This window comes from Thamnophis elegans, chromosome 2 (genome assembly GCF_009769535.1).
Source record: "Thamnophis elegans isolate rThaEle1 chromosome 2, rThaEle1.pri, whole genome shotgun sequence".
NCBI lineage: Eukaryota > Metazoa > Chordata > Lepidosauria > Squamata > Colubridae > Thamnophis > Thamnophis elegans.
Window position 1 is genome coordinate 66,819,643 of NC_045542.1, and position 17,865 is coordinate 66,837,507.

Here is a 17,865-nt window from a genome sequence, read left to right on the forward strand (position 1 = left end):
CGCCTCACACAAAAAATTGACTCTGTCATAAACCTTCAGAGCCTGGTAGATTTTAAAGCTAGGGCAGTTTTGTAGACTGCAATTGAATACAAATATACCTAGCTATTTAGGCAGTAGATCCATTAATGAAGATGGAAATCATTGATGGTAAATGCCTGCACTCAGGACCATCATTTTTTAAAACTTTTGAAATTCTTTTCATTTAAGCTTATTCTATACCTACCTTGGTAGCATTGAGGATACACCTGCTTCAAATCTATAACCTACATATTCTTGAGAGCAAGAAAATACTGCCTTTGACTCTCCAAAATCCCAAACCTAATACCGAGCCTCTTCCAAAAAGGAAGCAGCTACAGAAATTATCTGCTTGTTCATGTCATTAAAGAAATGGAAACCTTGATGTCAAGTTGAAGGTTGGGATTTATTTATCCCTTGGCATTCTCAGTCATCATTCCATTAAAAAGAAAAAATAATTGTTTGAATGTCATGATTAGTTGTGAATTCTATCATCATTAAGCATCAATAACTCTCTCATTTCTGAACTTTTAAAAACTGCATTTTGTCAGTTTAGCTCTCAGAAGGGAATGTAGTTTAATTTATATGAAGGTGAAGTACCTATATTTAGCTTGTTTTCCCATGCAATATGAAAAATTCAGACAGACATATAGTTCAGTTTATGTCCATCAATAAGTTTATAAATCCCACATTTTTCATGAGACACTGGACTGCTGTATTGAAGTTTATTTGATGACCTGTTAATTTATTCTGAAGATCAACTACTCACACTAAAAAGGTCCATAGTCCTTGCCAGTTCCACCTACACAATGTATGTCCTAAAATAGAGAAATTGATCTGTGTCTCTCGGATTATCGACGGTACCACAACTTTGCTGGGGGAATCACAATGGATCTCATCAAAATGAATTCAGTTCTCTCTTTGAGTATGTGCACCCACCTACAATGTCAAGGGGATGCAACAATTTGGAAGATTCTTAAATTTTATTACCAATTGATCCATGATTTTGAAGCATATATAAAAGCTTTCACCCATCTTGCTTAGAATGGGATTTTCAAGCATCATGCATACTTTCAAGTGGAATCTAGATGCTCAACATGCTTGTTCCTCATTCAAACAGACTTTTGCTTCCCTGTCCTATCCTCTACCATCATGTGCCTTTGTTGTTCAAACAGATGCTTCTGATTTTGATTTAAGGGCAGACAGGATTTTGAACAAAGACTTTTGCCTTGCACCTTTTATTCTAGACAGCTACTGAAGCCAGAAAGGAACTGTGATGTTTTGAACAAGAAATTCTTAGTGATCAGAGATGCTTTTCAACACTGGCACACCTCTTGTAAGAAGCTTCACACCCCACTGAAGTCCAAACAGACCACAAGATCTTGGAGCATCTACAGTCTTTTCACATACTCAGGTGGGCACAATTCTCCCAATTTAATTTTCATACCACAGGCTGATACTTTTTCACACACGTCTGAATAGTTTATTCCACATGTCACCTACCCACCCCAATCTCACGGTTCTGTTCTCCAGTCTGAACATTTTGTGTTCCCACTTCCAATAGTAGCCTCAGTCTGAGCCTCAGAGAGCTAATGACCTGCTCTTCATTTCACCAGACAAATTTACACATCAGAATGACAGGTCCCATATCTATGGGCTTGGGCACATGATCTTCAGAGAGACCTCCACTTCACCTTTCCTTTTCATGGGAATGGGTAGAATTGCATCACAATGGCTAATTATACATTTCCTTGTTCCTTGAGAAGATTTTGCAATTTAGTCATTAGAGCATTTTGGGACTACTTAACGCCACACACTTTCTGCTCCAGTATTTTTCTTGTCCAAGTGGATGCCTATGGATCTTCTTGTCTCAGCTGTTGCCATGCCTGGACTTTATCTACAAACTAGCTGTGAATTGCCTCCCCTTTCCAAAGGAGCCTCAAGTCACAGTTTACATAGATTATTACAACTGATTAACCACCTATAGGGCATGAACATGTCATCAATGTTTTCCAAGATGGTTCCTTCCATCTGGCAAGTCTTCAGAGACTGATTCTCTATTGCATATTCTGACATTGAAGCGTTCCTAGTCATCTCATTTTTAACAGAAGTGTTCTATGCACAGGCTATTTCCGGATGCTCTTTTCCAATGTTAGATTTTAAACTTATTTTTTCTTCAATGCATCACCTACAATGCACTTATGAGAGACAGAGGACAAATGGCACTTTAGAGCAATGCCATCATTGCTATGTAAGCTATCAGCTACCAGCAAAACAATTTATCTACACTCTTGCCTGTTGCTGTGTTCATATGGAACAACTTGGTTTGTTCTTCTGTTTACATTTCTTTGTTTCAAGGATTCTGTGCAGTTCTCTTCCTCATATAGCTCACTTTCTCCCAGCCTGGGGTCATGTACTTTCTACAAGAACTTGAGGTAGTATACCAGCTCCTTGAAAAACCACTATATTTTGCCAGGGCTTCCTACTGCAAACTGCTGACCACCATTATACATTGCTACTGGAAATTGCGTGTAAATTCAATTTTCTCTGCCCTTGCAATCTGGTTACAACACCTATCAACTTGAATTCTGAGGAGGAGGGAGCAGATTTGAGGAACAGGGAAGGGATTTTTGCCAAGAGAGAACCTGAACTGCATCTACATCCACCAGCAGATTTCTGAATAATAGACAAATCTATAAAAGCCATTTCTGTCCTACCCACCTCTGATCCGCAGGATGGGATTAACACTTTTCCATTTCTTATCTCTGGAACAACAAGTTCTGGACTGGAACATTTTACTGGAGTTAAGATACATGATACTGGAATTACTTCTCCATCACTTGTTGGTTGTCAGCATATTTTGGACATCTCCTTCTTAGGGGGTGGGTGATTTCTGAACACAGAAAAGTGCCTAAACAGGAGGTTACAATGTTGGATTTTTCTCTCTACCTATTGTCTCCTTCAAGTTTCCTCAGAAAGACGAGACAAATTCCTTATCCCCTAACTTTCTGAATTGAGATGGGGGGTGGGGGTGGAGAGGAATTATTCAGCTTCAGCAACCAATCCATGAAGCAGTAGAAAAGCCCTGTGTCCTTCCTGGGTCACTCATGCTAGAGAAAAGGAAGGGAGAAGCACCAAGCTCTTCCAGGAATGGGGTGGGGAAAGGAGAAGCTGAAAGGTGAAGTAGCATGAAAACTAGTTCTGTATAGATGAGAGGCAAATAATTCAAAACCTGTCAATTTCTATAACAACAGAAATTAAAGGAAGCCATGTTTCTGCTCACAACACAGAATCTTCTAGCCTCAGAGAAAAGAGGCACAAGAATTTGAACTTTGATTTTACTGTAAATGGGACTTTCATTTGACACAAAGCAATTTCATGAGTTGTTTCCTTATGTCTACATTACTTTATGCGATAGCCCTACTTATTAGAGATCTGCCTTATTAATTTTCTGCCTGTGCCATCCTAGTTTAACAGTGTTTGAAAAGAAAAGCCTGATACTGTCTTCAGATGCTGCCAGTTCAAGAGGGAAAATACTGTTTTAATAACAGTATAGCTAAGGACAACTTAAATGTGATGCATTCATGGATGAAAAACAAAATGGGGGAAGGAGGGGAGGGGGAGAACAGAACAAAAGATTGTGCCAGGGCATATTTGTGCCATAGTTAGATGCAAATGGAGACAATGACTTTGGGCCAGGACAAGGTACTTTATTTGATGCTAGTTAGCTCAACCAGCTCTACTAGTCAAGGACAGTAACCCTTGCTATAAACAAGCATCCCTCAGGCCTTTTTCATTGCTGGAAACAACTTTTCCACTTATTGACCTGCATCCCATTACACAAAGTTTCCTATGCTTCTATTCTGTGGACTGAAAAACAGGTTTGATTTTTGGACAAGGCTCTGGACTTTTGGACCAATGTCTAAAATATCAGACTTTATCTTCTTGATAATGTTTATTACAAACTGATTTTCTGAAATTTATTTTTATTCAGGCTTTCTAATTACTGTCTCCTTTACAACCTATAATATATATTACTATGGCCAAAGCCCCAACTATGTAATGAGTTACAGCTAAGACGATACCAGAACTAAGAACTAATTGCCATTTATTCTTGCTTACTCTCCATTGTGGTATTCATGTCTTTAAAAATAATGTAAACAAATGCCCTTAAGATGAAGTTTCAAAAGACAATTAGAATTTCTGGGTGTTTTTCCTGGAAAATATTTTGCTTCTCATCCAAGACCTTGTATTTCTCTCGGGGCAGTGGAGACGTGATCTTGAATTAAGGGGAATAGAGATTTCGCCCTTGTCATGGTCAGATCACTCCTTGCTGAGGCTTGACTTTGGGATGCCTCTCCCCCATTGCAGGGAGGTGGAGCCGATTAAGTGGTTCCGCCCCAGGCGCCTGATGGACCCGTTGGGATTTCAGAAGGAGCTTGGAGAGATACCTGACTCCCTTGTCCACAATCCGACAGAGTCCTTGGTCGCTGTTTGGAATGCTGCGGCGGTTGAGGCACTGGATCAGATTGTGCCTTTGCGGCCTCTCCACGGCAGTGGATCCAGGAGGGCACCTTGGTTCACCGAGGAACTCCGGGAGATGAAGCGTCAAAAGAGACACCTAGAGCGACGCTGGAGAGCCAGTAACTCCGAATCTGACCTTTATTAGGACTTATTTAGTGGCGATATGGGCAGCAAAATGTGCACATTTTTCCGCTCTTATTGCGTCCACAGAATCTCGCCCAGCTGCCCTGTTTAGGGTAACCCGCTCCCTCTTGAAAGGTGAGGATGCAGGGGGACCCCTACAGGGAAGGGCTGAGGAGTTCGTTCAGTTTCTGTCAGAAAAAATCCCTCAGATTCGGGCAGACCTGGACTCCACTTGGGCAGTACCAGCGGAGATGCCGAGGGAGAGTGTTGATCAGATTTCCTGGAATGAGTTCGAGCTTGTCACTCCTGAGGAAGTGGACAAGGCAATGGGAGCGATGAGTGCCTCCACCTGTTCACTGGACCCGACCAGCAGGGAGGTAACACGAGGCTGGCTCCAGATGATTACGAACACGTCTTTACAGGAGGGATCTTTCCCGCAACCTTTGAAGGAAGCGGTGGTAAGACCCCTCCTTAAGAAGCCTTCTCTGGACCCAGCTATTCTTAAGAACTACCGTCCTGTCTCCAACCTTCCTTTTTTGGGGAAGGTTGTCGAGAAGGTGGTAGCACTTCAACTCCGACGAACCTTGAATGAAGCAGATTACCTAGATTCCTTTCAGTCTGGTTTCAGGCCTGGGTACAGCACTGAAACCGCTTTGGTCGCACTGACCGATGATCTCTGGCGGGCCAGGGATAGGGGACACTCCTCTATCCTAGTGCTCCTGGACCTCTCAGCGGCCTTCGATACCATCGACCATGGTATCCTTCTGCAACGGCTGGAAGAGGTGGGAGTGGGAGGCACCGTTTTACGGTGGTTCTCTTCTTACCTCTCTGACAGGTCTCAGTTGGTGTTGGTCGGGGGGCAAAGGTCGACCCCTAGGCCCCTTAAATGTGGTGTGCTGCAGGGTTCGGTCTTATCTTTAAATACATTTTATTTATTTCATTTTCATTTTCATTTTATACAATCACTTATATACTGTGCGTAAAAAAAAAGAGAAAAAAAAAACCCAACATGACACTTCATTCCCCCATACACCCTCTCTTCTCCCCCTCCAACTTTCATTTCACCCCTCCAGCATTCCCCTCTTCTACTTCCCTTCCCCCTCAGACATCTCCCCCTCCCTCCATCTCACCCTCCTTACATTCCCTCTCACTCCCTCTTTACTTCTCCCTCCTCTTTCCCTCTTCTCCTCGCTTTGGTGTATCCATACATTTCAGTTTGTTTTTAAAAAAAAAAAATAATAATAATAAAAGAGAAAAAGAAAAAAAGAAAAAAGAAAAACGAGCCGCAGTATACAAGTGAATTCTTATTGTTCTAAGAATTGAAACTGTAATTCCACCCTCCCCCCTCCCCCCTATAATCCCCCCTCCCTAACCCCCTTACGGCTTCGCAGGTTCCATACCCGGCATAATTCTTTAACAAGCATTTGAGTATAATAAGGCCAGCTAACTTTAAAATTAAAAAAATAAAATAAAAGTAAAGCCAAAGAAAAAAAAAGAGAATAGTAAAAAATACAAAATAAAAAAAAACACACACACACACAAAAAGAAAGGAGAAACAAGAAGGGTCAATAAACCCACTACGTTAACACAGCTTCCCATTATCTGTAAATCTTAAACAATGTAGCTCATTCCAAATTTCGGTTATTTTACTACTTGCAGGGTTTCAAACTGTATTAGAGCCAGGTAAGTTGATCAATTAGGATTCCCCAACTAAAAGTCTCATTGCTTTGTCTATCTATTCAGACCTTTAATTTATCTCTTTTTTATCCGAATATCCAAACCTTTCTATAAAACCATTAAACTCAAGTACTTCTTTCATTTTTCATTTCCAACACCTCCCTTTCTATCCTTACCCACCTCCACATGTAAATTTTTTTACCTTCCACCCTGCCTTTATCCATATCCACATATATATTTTATCCGCATCCATTGCTCCTCCCATATTTACTCCACTTTCCTGAAGACTCTCCGACCAATCTTTCTTGACCTTATATTGAAATAGCAACTCAAACAAACATCAGCTTGCATTCTAGCCCCAGGTAATCTAATTAAGCTTTCGCTACCCTTCCCTCTCCCACGCGCCTCCCAACTCCGTTCGTCCCAGACCACAACTCAAAAAGATCGCAATCTCCGCTCTCCTCGCCTAGGAAAATAATTCATGCGCAATTTGAGTTAGAGTTCAGACAAATCTTATATACAATATGTGTCCACAATCAGCAACGCTTCTTTCAGTCTCCATGTCTCATCATCGATATACAACTTTTCCATTTTATCCCAGACGGAAATCATAAAGCTTTAAGAACATCGCTAAGTCTTTATTCTTTAGTCTTCTGCCCTTCCGGAAGAGGAAAGCAACACCCTCCGCCTTGTAGCCACGTGTCTCGCTGTTTGTCTTCTCCTTCTCCTTGTCTCTCTCCAGGTCCGGATGAATCAGGAAGTCCCGCCTTCAGGGTCTCGTAGTAAAATTCTCGGGCTTCACAGACAGAATTAATGCGGTGTTTTTGGTTGCCAAATGTAACTGTAATACCAGCTGGGACTTCCCATTTGTATGGAATCTGAGAATTTCTGAGTTCTTCGGTTAAGAAAGCGTACTCTCTCCTTGTTCTTAATATTTGAGATGGTATCTCTTTAAAAACAATCAAGTCCTGTCCATCAATTCTCAACCTCTTGCTGTAAAGCCTCTGTATTATCTCATTTCTGGATTCCCTTGTGGTAAAGTATATAATTATGTCCCTCGGAAGCTGTCGCTGTTTTGCTACCCACGAATTCTGGCGGTAAATTCTTTGAATCTGCCAATCAAAGTTAAATCCCGGACTTCCCACCAAGCGGCTGAAAGCCTCAAAGAAGATCTGTTTCAAATTCTCCTGTTGGTTTTCACGCAATCCTCTAACTCTTATTGCAAAGGCAGTCTTATTATAATTTATCATGACAAGTTGTTTTTGAGCATTTTCAATTTCCTGTTGTAACGTTTGAATTTTGGATATCAAATTAAGATTAGTTTCTTCCAAAAGTTCCAATTTGTCCTCCGTTTCAGCAATATAATCTGTCATGACTGTCATTACTCCGATCATATCCTTCTTTGCCTGAGCAATTTTAGCATCAAATTGATCATATAAATCCGATATCAGTTGATTAATTTCCTGTCTGAAATCATTAAGCGTTTTGAGAAGAAATTCTTGTGTTAACAAATCTCCCGTGGAGGGTGTAGGAGGCAAGGGTAGCGGCTTCATAGCAGTTTTTGGAAATATGTTATTAAGGAAGCGCTTCTGTTTAGATTTGGGAGCCATTCCAGAGTAAAAATAAAAGACAAGCAATCAAGCGAGCCAAAAATCAAAGTCTCTGCTCCCCTCAGTTAATCTTTTAGCAATTAGTACGGAGAAGCCTTCAGGAGGGTAGGGCTGACTAAGTACGTCACATCAAACACAAAAGCTACGAGATCGCCATCTTGTGACGCAGCTAAAAAAGAAAGGGAGCCTTTTGCGAAATTGAAGCTGGTATTTTAGATAGTAATAGAAGAAATTCCTCAGGAATGGTCCCCGCCCGGATTGACTTTTAAATAGCTTAGCTTTGTCCTGGGGGGGGGGGGCAATCTGCCTGGGGCTGCAAAAAAGGCAGCGCGGAAAACTGGCCGGAGTAAAGGCTCAGCTAATGTTGAACCTCTTCTCCATTCACAGCAAAAAAAAGCTATGAATTACAAAGAGATCCTAACGACTGACCTTCTCCCTGCCCCTTTCTGCCAGAAAGGGGAGATATCTATAGATCTTATAAGATATACGAACCAGAATCCTGACAGGAGCTTCGTTGAGCTCCCGACGGCGGCAGGCTCCTCCCCCCGAAGCCAGGAATCACCACTGCAGGGTTCGGTCTTGTCCCCCCTCCTATTTATCATCTACATGAAGCCGCTGGGTGAGCTCATTCGACAGCACGGGATTAAGTACCATCAATATGCAGATGATACGCAGTTGTATCTCTCCGCCCCGTGCCAGCTCAGTGTAGCGGCGGACGTGATGTGCCGATGCCTGGAAGCTGTCAGGATCTAGATGGGAGTGAACAAACTTGCACTCAATCCTGACAAGACTGAGAGCTGTGGATGCTGCCCCCGAAGGACAGTTCAGATAATCCATCCTTAATCCTGGGGGGTGAGAATTTACACCCCTCAGAGAGGGCTCGCAACTTGGGAGTCCTCCTGGATCCACAGCTGACATTGGAACACCATCTGTCGGCTGTGACCAGGGGTGCCTTTGCCCAGGTTCGCTGGTGCATCAGTTGCGGCCCTATTTGGATCGTGAGGCACTTCAAACGGTCACTCACGCCCTTGTCACCTCAAGAATGGAGTACTATAATGCGCTCTACATGGGGCTGCCCCTAAAAAGCGTTTGGAGACTGCAACTAGTCCAGAACGCAGCCGCACGAGTGATATTGGGTGTACCAAGATACACCCACGTTACACCTATCCTCCGCGAGCTGCACTGGCTTCCTATTGGTCTCCGGACGCAATTCAAGGTGCTGGTTATTACCTTTAAAGCTCTACATGGCTCAGGACCAGGGTACCTGCGAGACCGCCTACTGCCACATACCTCCCAACGGCCGGTGAGATCCCACAGAGTGGGCCTCCTTCAGATGCCATCAGCCAGACAGTGTCGGCTGGCAGCTCCCCAGAGGAGGCCTTCTCTGTGGCTGCTCCAACCCTTTGGAATGAACTACCCCCAGAGATCCGGACCTTGCCCACTCTCATGGCCTTCCGAAAAGCTGTTAAAACCTGGCTATTCCGGCAGGCCTGGGGCTGTTGACCTCATTTCTGAGGTCCAGCCCCAATCAGATTGGGTGCATGGGTGATGTTTTTTTTTTAATTGTTCTCCTTTTTTTTATTAATTATTCTTCTTTTCATTTTGTAAGCCGCCCGGAGTCCTTCGGGATTGGGCGGCCTATAAATCCACTAAATAAATGAATGAATGAATGAATGAATGAATGAATGAATGAATGAATGAATGAATAAATAAATAAAAAATAGCTTCTTCAGTTCGAACATTTTTAAAGAAAAGAATTAAGAAAGTCTAGTTGCCTTTTGAAAAAGCACCTTTGAGACAACCATGACCTGGATAACTGAGCATCTCCACAGACATAATGGTGCATTGTCCCCAGGTTTAATATAGAGCTGTTCAAGGTTCACTGCCTGTGGCACAACCATTGTTAACCATCATATCTTCATGATATATCTTGTCATTTCTAGCCTAACAGAGAGGCTGCTGAAATATATTCAGGTGGTTAGAGATTTTTTTTCTCTTCAGACACAAATCTTCCTAAATGATAAATTATTCCTTCATGATACTAGGGATATTGAGATCTGTCCAGTTCCCATTGGGCATTTTAGGCTGCTGTTGGCTTGTGCATCCCCTCTGATCATGTTGCATTGCCCTCCATGGGCATTTTGGCTCAGACTGCAGGAGTGAATTGTTTTTTATAAATAGCACCATACCCACTTTTCAGGCTAGAAAAAGAGAGGAATGCTATTTTTAAATCTACCTGATGTACTCAAGACTGCAATATTTAACATCTGCTCTGAAAAATAGGTAACAGATGAAGAGGGAACAATTTAAGTCCTTCCACCGTTTTGCCTGTCACTTCCCCCCATCTCCTTCCTATGATTTTCCCCATCCTTGGACTGGCACTTTTTTTCTCCAGCTAGTAGGAGAAGTGGATAAAGCTACTTTTAAACAGAGATCTGGGTCAAAAGGCTTTAAGGGGGAAGCAATTCTGTAGGTGCCAGTTTTCTGGTCCCAGAAGTGATCTATGGGATTAATGTCTATAGTGCCGTGTGTGTGTGTGTGTGTGTGTGTGTGTGTGTGTGTGTGTATTCTGTATGTATGTATGTACAGTGGGACCTCCGGTCACGACCATAATCCATTCCAGGACTTCGGTCGGAACCTGATTTGGTTGTGACCAGAAACAAGGCTGACTGCTCATGCGCACACACACACACACAAAAGGCGCAGAAGGGGAAATCACTGCGGGTGTGTTTGATTGCCACCCAACAACATGTTCATGAACAGAGTGAAACATTTAGAGGATTTTTTTGGTCAGCCCGATTTGGTCATGGTGAGAACTGTTTGTGACCTAAGGTCCCACTGTATGTACGTATGTACGTATGTATGTATGTACATACATTCATACACACTATATATATTGCTAGTCCTGACAGGACTTGCAAGAATGGCAGGAGAAGCAGCGAAAGGATGGTGAGCTTTGTCTATAAAGTTTCCAATATTGCCTGTGGATTAAATATTTTACAGGGCAGCACTACATCACATGGATTGGACCATAAACTTAACATGCAAGGGAGGGCACTACTCAGTAATGCAGGAGAGCATCATTTGTGTATTAGACAGAACTGTCACCCCTCAAAGGCTCAGGGGAGGATTCAAGATGACGCACATGGTACGTGTGCAAGGGATAGTGGTGTCTCTATCTAGTAAAGCAGGTATGCTCCATTGTCTGCAGACCAGCTAGTTAAGATAAGTTTTGGGCATATGGCCTAGCCATCTTCTGAAATTTGCCTCCATCTTTAATGAGGAAGTGTTGTCACTGTTTCTCCTACTGCCAAGATATTCACTAATCTCTCTTCTTAATTTGTTCTACATTAAATCTGTGGGGAAAACCACCAGGTGCTATTTCACTGCTGAGGCAGAACCAGGTTTAACAATGAAGGGAGCAAAAAGTATGGTAGCAAAAGCTGTGTGTCATCTTAGAACCTAAAGGAAAGCACATTTATATAGTCATGAGGGAAGGTCTTATATTACTTGTACATATTTCTATCCATTCTGATGAAAAGCATTTTTTCGTTAAGAGGAGCAAGAAGGTAAGCAGGGTTTTTTCTTTTTTGCCAAACAGACTTTAATAGAATTGATTTAGAGTTACATTTATCTAGGATAGAAATCATTTAAGCTCCCCCCCCCATATTTAAAATAGGGATGTGTACTTCCTTTTTTGCCTAGAATGTCTGGCACATGTGAAGATATGCCAAAGGCCATGCTCAAAAATGATTCATTTAAGACAACAATATGAGGGCAGGCACTGGGGGAAATACAAACTAAATCATTAACATAATTTGGCAATACAATTAGTCAATGTACTTGCAGCTGCAACAAAAGCTTTCTGTGTAACATACACCCTGGGACTTTCCTTAGCTTTTTTTTTTTTTTTTTGCTTGAAGGAGGCGAATGCTGTAGATCCCTGATTGTTGTTTCTTCCTTTTTTTCATAGCGAGCCTGCATTGATTTTGCTATCAGCGCCAAGCCACTAACCCGACACATGCCTCAAAACAAGCAGAGCTTTCAGTACCGTATGTGGCAGTTTGTGGTTTCCCCTCCTTTTGAATACACCATTATGGCCATGATTGCCCTAAACACCATTGTCTTAATGATGAAAGTAAGTAGAAATTGCTATGACTTGGTACTACCTACACTGAATATATATCACATGTATCTTGACTTGTCCATATATCATACATACTTTATACACATGCACACAGATGCACGCGCACACACACCCCTATATAATATTTGAGCTCCTGTTAATCTTACCTGATTGATCTCTCCTTAATTTTGCTGACTGGCTCTGCTAACTAATTCCTGAACTACGTCTAACCTGAGCCTTAATAGTATAAATCTTACTTTGGTCCTAGACTGTTAGATCATTGTTCAGATCACGCTAGTTTAATTCATGATTGTACATTCTTTCTCTCTTGTCTCTCCCTCATACCTCCTCTTTGGTAGTTCTACAATGCAACAAATCTTTACGATAATTTATTAAGGATGTTCAACATTGTCTTCACTGCCCTGTTCTCCTTGGAATGTATTCTGAAAATCATTGCCTTTGGAGTGCTGGTAAGTATCACTCTTGCTAGAATTTACAAATTCCACTGTAAAATATAAGAAGCATACCGCTACCATAAGAAATAGGGAAAAATACATTACACTTTTTTTTTAAAAAAGTAACTATTTAAAACATCTACCCTATTATAGGTTTTTAGGCTTCTCAATTATTGTCTTCTATATAATGCTACAAGAATACCAGAAATTGGCCCTTGAAGGTCTAATGACCTTTAGAATAGTCTGTAATTTACTAGGAGTATAGAAAAACAGACTAGTGATTGACTTCCCTTGCAGTAGAAGTAATCATATATATTTCATATATCCAAGTTAATATTCTAGCTTTTAAACTTTTAATTACAATTAAAAAATTTAATTTAAAATAAATATATACTGTATTTTTCAGAGTATAAGACGCACCTTTTTCCCTCAAAAGAGAGGCTGAAAATCTGGGTGTGTTAGATACACTGAATAGAGCATTTTTTGCCATCCCAAACCCCGTCTCCTTCACCAAAATGGCCATACACAGCCTTTAGGAGGCTTCCAGAGTGCTCCTGGGGGCTGGGGAAGGCAGAAATGATCAAAAAATGGACCGTTTTTTGCTCATTTTTGCGCGCCCCCCCACCGAGCACTTTACAAGCCTCCTAAAGGCTATTCATGCCCTTTTTAAAAAAAAAATAGGGCACGTTTTCACGAAAAACTGGCGTTTTTGGGAAGTCTGCAGAGTGCAAATACTTTTTAAAAAAAAATTAATTTGCCTCTTCAAAATCTTGGCGCGTCTTATACCCTGGTGCATCTTATACTCTGAAAAATATGGGTATTTAAAATTATCAGCTGTAATATAAGATTTATTTGACAGAAGTAGCTCCATATCTCAAAAATAGTTATTACTAATTGATTTCTGGACAACTCCTCAGAAATAATAGTCACCTGAAAACTGAAAACATTATGTGCAGATATTAGTTGTTTGTTAGCTTATTCTTGATGAAAGTTTTGAGCCTTCCACTTGAGAAAAATAGTTTCAATGTTGAGTCCATGGTAAAGATCTTGGCTCTCAATTGGAAAATATATATATATATATATACCCAGACAAATCTTGAACCAAAAATGTCATTTGTGTCTGTGGACATATAAAAGGAAAATAAAAACCACCATAATTTTATAGGAACAATAATTTGTTACAATCAATATTGTGAGAATCACGTAAGGGAAATAAGACTCCACAAGACCAACCTACCTTTAAACAAATAAAAATACACGCTTAGGCTGTCAGTTCACAAAGTATTCCTTGCTGCATAAGGATCAATGTGTGATAATTCTGAATCTTTAGTCTTTCCCCACTCTTTACCTTCTTGATTGCCAGCTCTTCAGGCAATAGAGCTTCAAAATAAATAGTATATTAAGCAATGACAACAGTACTACATTTTTGATGGTTAGAAAATAACCTTCCAACTCCTCACTGCTATGTTTTATATTTCTGTTGAGGTTATTCTCCCCAGTAAAATTACTTGGTTTAAGATCTTACTCATCCTAACATCTTTCTATTTGCTTTTCTAATGAGCTAAATTATACTTATCAACAGCTTTGCCATTACTTAGTCAGACTTTAGAAACCTTTAGCTTTTTTTTCTTTAATGGAATGCTGCCCAGGTGCAAAAATCATATTATTAAGCTCATGTGTGTTGTATTTATTTTATAGACGTTCATGTGACTGTCCTACAGATAAATGTAGTGGAACTAAGGAAAGTTGTACATAGTTGCTGGTTGCTTGCAGGATAGGTATCTTGGCTTCACTGGGTTGCTTCAGGTGCTTACCCAGCAGATTTTGTAAGCTTTCCCCTACTTTCATATGTTGCAGTCATATTTATGACCAATACTATAGGTAGATACCATAGGTTTCTGGGCATGTAACCTCGGTACATGACACATGCTCTACTGCCACTATTTCAGAAAAAAAGGATGATGTAAACAAAGAATCTTTGGTAATGGAAGTTCCTTTGTAATTTGAATAGTAAGAATTGGAGTATACTAGAAAGATAACCCAGAGTGTATTAGGGGATAAGGTAGCTAGAGTGGAAATTTCTCTGTTCTTGTTATTGTTGCTTCCGTCGTGACTAAATGTTGTCACCTGTTTGCTGCTGTGTGGCTGTTCCTTTTCGTCCTTTGTTTTGTTCTTTCTTTATAGAATTATTTCCGTGATGCCTGGAATATCTTTGATTTTGTCACAGTTCTGGGTAGCATCACAGACATCTTAGTGACAGAGTTTGGGGTAAGTTCAAAACTGGTGAGCATGACATTCTGGGGGAGGGAGGCATTCTGCAAGGAGTGGGGAATAAAAATTGACACACAAGAAATCCACCATCTTAAACTCTTAACAGGAGAGAAACCATAAAAATCAAAATAGGAATAGTACAAGGATAGTCTTGTGAGACTTATTTATTCCTCCGTTAATAGTTTTTCCCCTCCACCACAAACAAATTTAAGATGTCAACAATCAATTCTACATTTTTAGTTCTTCATTAAAGGGTTAATATATAGGTTGACCCTAATATTTGTGAACTTTAGGAGTACTCATTTTATTAAAAGCATTTATTTTGGCAGAAAATCAGAAGAGCTCAAACAAGACAGTTTACGTTGGAATAAAGATCCCAATGTCCCTCTAGAAAGGTGCTTATACCAATCTTAATCTAAGTCCTTAATGTGATTATTGTCCATTGTTAAGTCTTTTTTAGTATGCAATTTGCCATCAGTTGAAATCAAAGAGCAGATTAGGGTTAGGATTAACTTGCACTTTCCAAAAGAGATATATACATATTCAGGAGCAATTAGGATTTAAGTCTGTCAAGTAGGACATCCTAACAGACCAGACCAGAACTATTAGTGTAGCGCTAGAAGTTAAATTTCCTAGGAATCCATAATACTCAATAGATGAAGCTGATTAACGCAACCTTCATTAATAGGACTGTTTTGGTATTGCTTTATTAGATACCTATATTAGATGTGGTTGGGTCATTCCATTAATCCAAAGTGTAGAGGTACAGATATCCATATCTTCCTATAACTGTTTCTTTGAAATCAACAGTAGGAGTAAGAAGCTTTCTCATTTTCCTATTCAATCTCCAGCCCTTTCCCTGTTCACCCCATGGAAAAAACAAAAGGAAAAATATATTCATATCCTTTCTTTTCCTGAGCTAGGCTGTGTTATTATTTCAATCAAGATAGAACTTCTCCTTCACAATTTCTTCCCCATGCTGTTTCACAATCAGACAGCTTCTCTTAATAGTCTTGTAGTGAAGAAAAAGATGCTGGAAAAATCAATAACAGATCTTTTTCTGCATGGTTACAAGAATTGGGCAAGGAGGGGTTGATTATAAATTCTGAGACAGTACATTATTATATTCACCAAATCCAGGACATATTCTATCATATGGAGGGGGATGTGAATTCCTACACACTGGAGGGGTACCAGGTTGGAGAAAGTTGATACAGTGCAACAAAGCCCCAAAGTAGTCACGGTTTTAGGATGATGAAACTGACCTTGCTATTCAAGGATTAAAATGCATTAAAATGCAACTTCCAACATGGGCTAGTAATCAGCATTATATTCATATTGTCTGCAGAGAAACTGAGGAATTGGGTTCTGAATAGCTTTTACAAAATATAGAGCACAACAAAGATGAGGCTCAGGATTAGGAAAATTGAAAACTTTGTGTATGTGGTTGACTACCTCTGTTTCATTAAACTGTGTGTGTGTGTGTGTGAAGGCATACACATACCTGAGCATTTATAGGGTTTTATTTTGTTCGTTATTCTATAAATAATGAATGTGCCCAGATTAGCAGGGGTAAGGAAACAGCTATACTAATAGGAACAATATTATTTAAAAAAAAATTTAAAGTGTAATCTAGATTTTGCAGCTTGATATGATTCATTTCTTTAGCATTGAAAGGGTTATTTAAACACACTTTGCAAAAGAAGGAAGAGATTACAGATGAAAGTACTGCTTTAGTTAATCTATGAATTCAGAATGCTGTAAGAAATTGCAGAAATTTTGGTCTTGAAAAAGTTATCAGCCAAATCAAATTCCCAAGGATTTAATAAGCTTATAAAAATGTATTTCTCTAAACACTTTTAATAACATTTTGTAAAATCCATTTCCTCTTAGAGTTAGTACCAGAATAAAATGAATCTTTACAACAGAATGTGATTTGTATACAATAATACTTCTTAGAATTAATTAAAGCATTATTATCTTATATTGAAAGCTAATGAAAAGCCGAACATCAATTGTCTTCAGATTTTGATGACACTCTGACCTTTCTAGAAATTTAGCTGATTTTTACAAAGTAAAATTCAAATAAATTTACTTTATTACATTGTACACTATTCAGCCTAAAGTTATAATAGTGAATGTAACCTGAAATAATACCTGAAATAATATTTATTTATTGTTCATTTCTGGCCAAAAAGGCTTTCAAAGCAGCATATTTTAAAGTATCAAAATGAGAGCCAAATGGTTCCCTACAAAGAAAGTTCCACAACATATTCACCTCTGTTAAGGAGTACCTTGTATTGACAGCAATTGAAATGGCAATAGTATGTTTAAAACTGATATTTTCACCATAGGCAAGCTCATATATTCTCTTGGTTTAAAGCCAGCCAAGGCATTTCTGACTGAGCTGGAATATGGAATACTATCCAGACCAATAGTGAGCAGCATGCATATTAATCACAGCTGGTTATTTTGTTACATGATTAGAAGGTTCTGTAGGTATATCTCCTACATTAGAGGAAAATATTCTAATAAATTAATTTGCATACAAGCTGATAGTTTTTCATGAAATCTCAGGTTAGATGCCTGAGAGATCCTTCTATTGTTGCCAGGCCCCTGACCTATGATCAGAAACAGAGATTCTGAAGTGAATAAAGAGCAATGAAAGGACAGTTTGTACCAAAGTTCTGGACAACAATCTGGCTGCAATATTCTGTGCCGGACATAGTTTCCAAGGTATTTTCAAAAGTAGCTCATAAAACACACATTATAATAAGTTGTATTAAACATTGAAAGAAGCATTCCAATTAATAATATGTGTGGAAAGCATCAAAATCCTCTACCACTGCTCAACCATGCAGGAGGAAAACTGGGTGTCGGAGCATTGACCCTCATTATAAGAATCCCTGACTTAAAATTGGCAGATACTTCACATGGAATGGTTAAATTAGAATCTGTTGAATATTAGGATATCACACCTGTGGATGTAAAAGTACAATTCCTTTCTGTGCTCATGGCAGTTTTAATCTGTCATTTCCTCACACCATTCCCATAACTTAAAGGA

The 17,865-nt window shown here is 39.8% G+C and overlaps 1 protein-coding gene across 1 annotated transcript in view; it reads left to right on the forward strand.

Moving 5' to 3' along the window:
- CACNA1A (calcium voltage-gated channel subunit alpha1 A) overlaps positions 1-17,865 on the forward strand; it is a 208,622-nt gene that overhangs the window by 130,017 nt on the left and 60,740 nt on the right. The window contains 3 exon segments of the mRNA XM_032239034.1: positions 11,923-12,087; positions 12,435-12,545; positions 14,715-14,798. Coding sequence (XP_032094925.1) covers positions 11,923-12,087; positions 12,435-12,545; positions 14,715-14,798 — 360 coding nt within the window.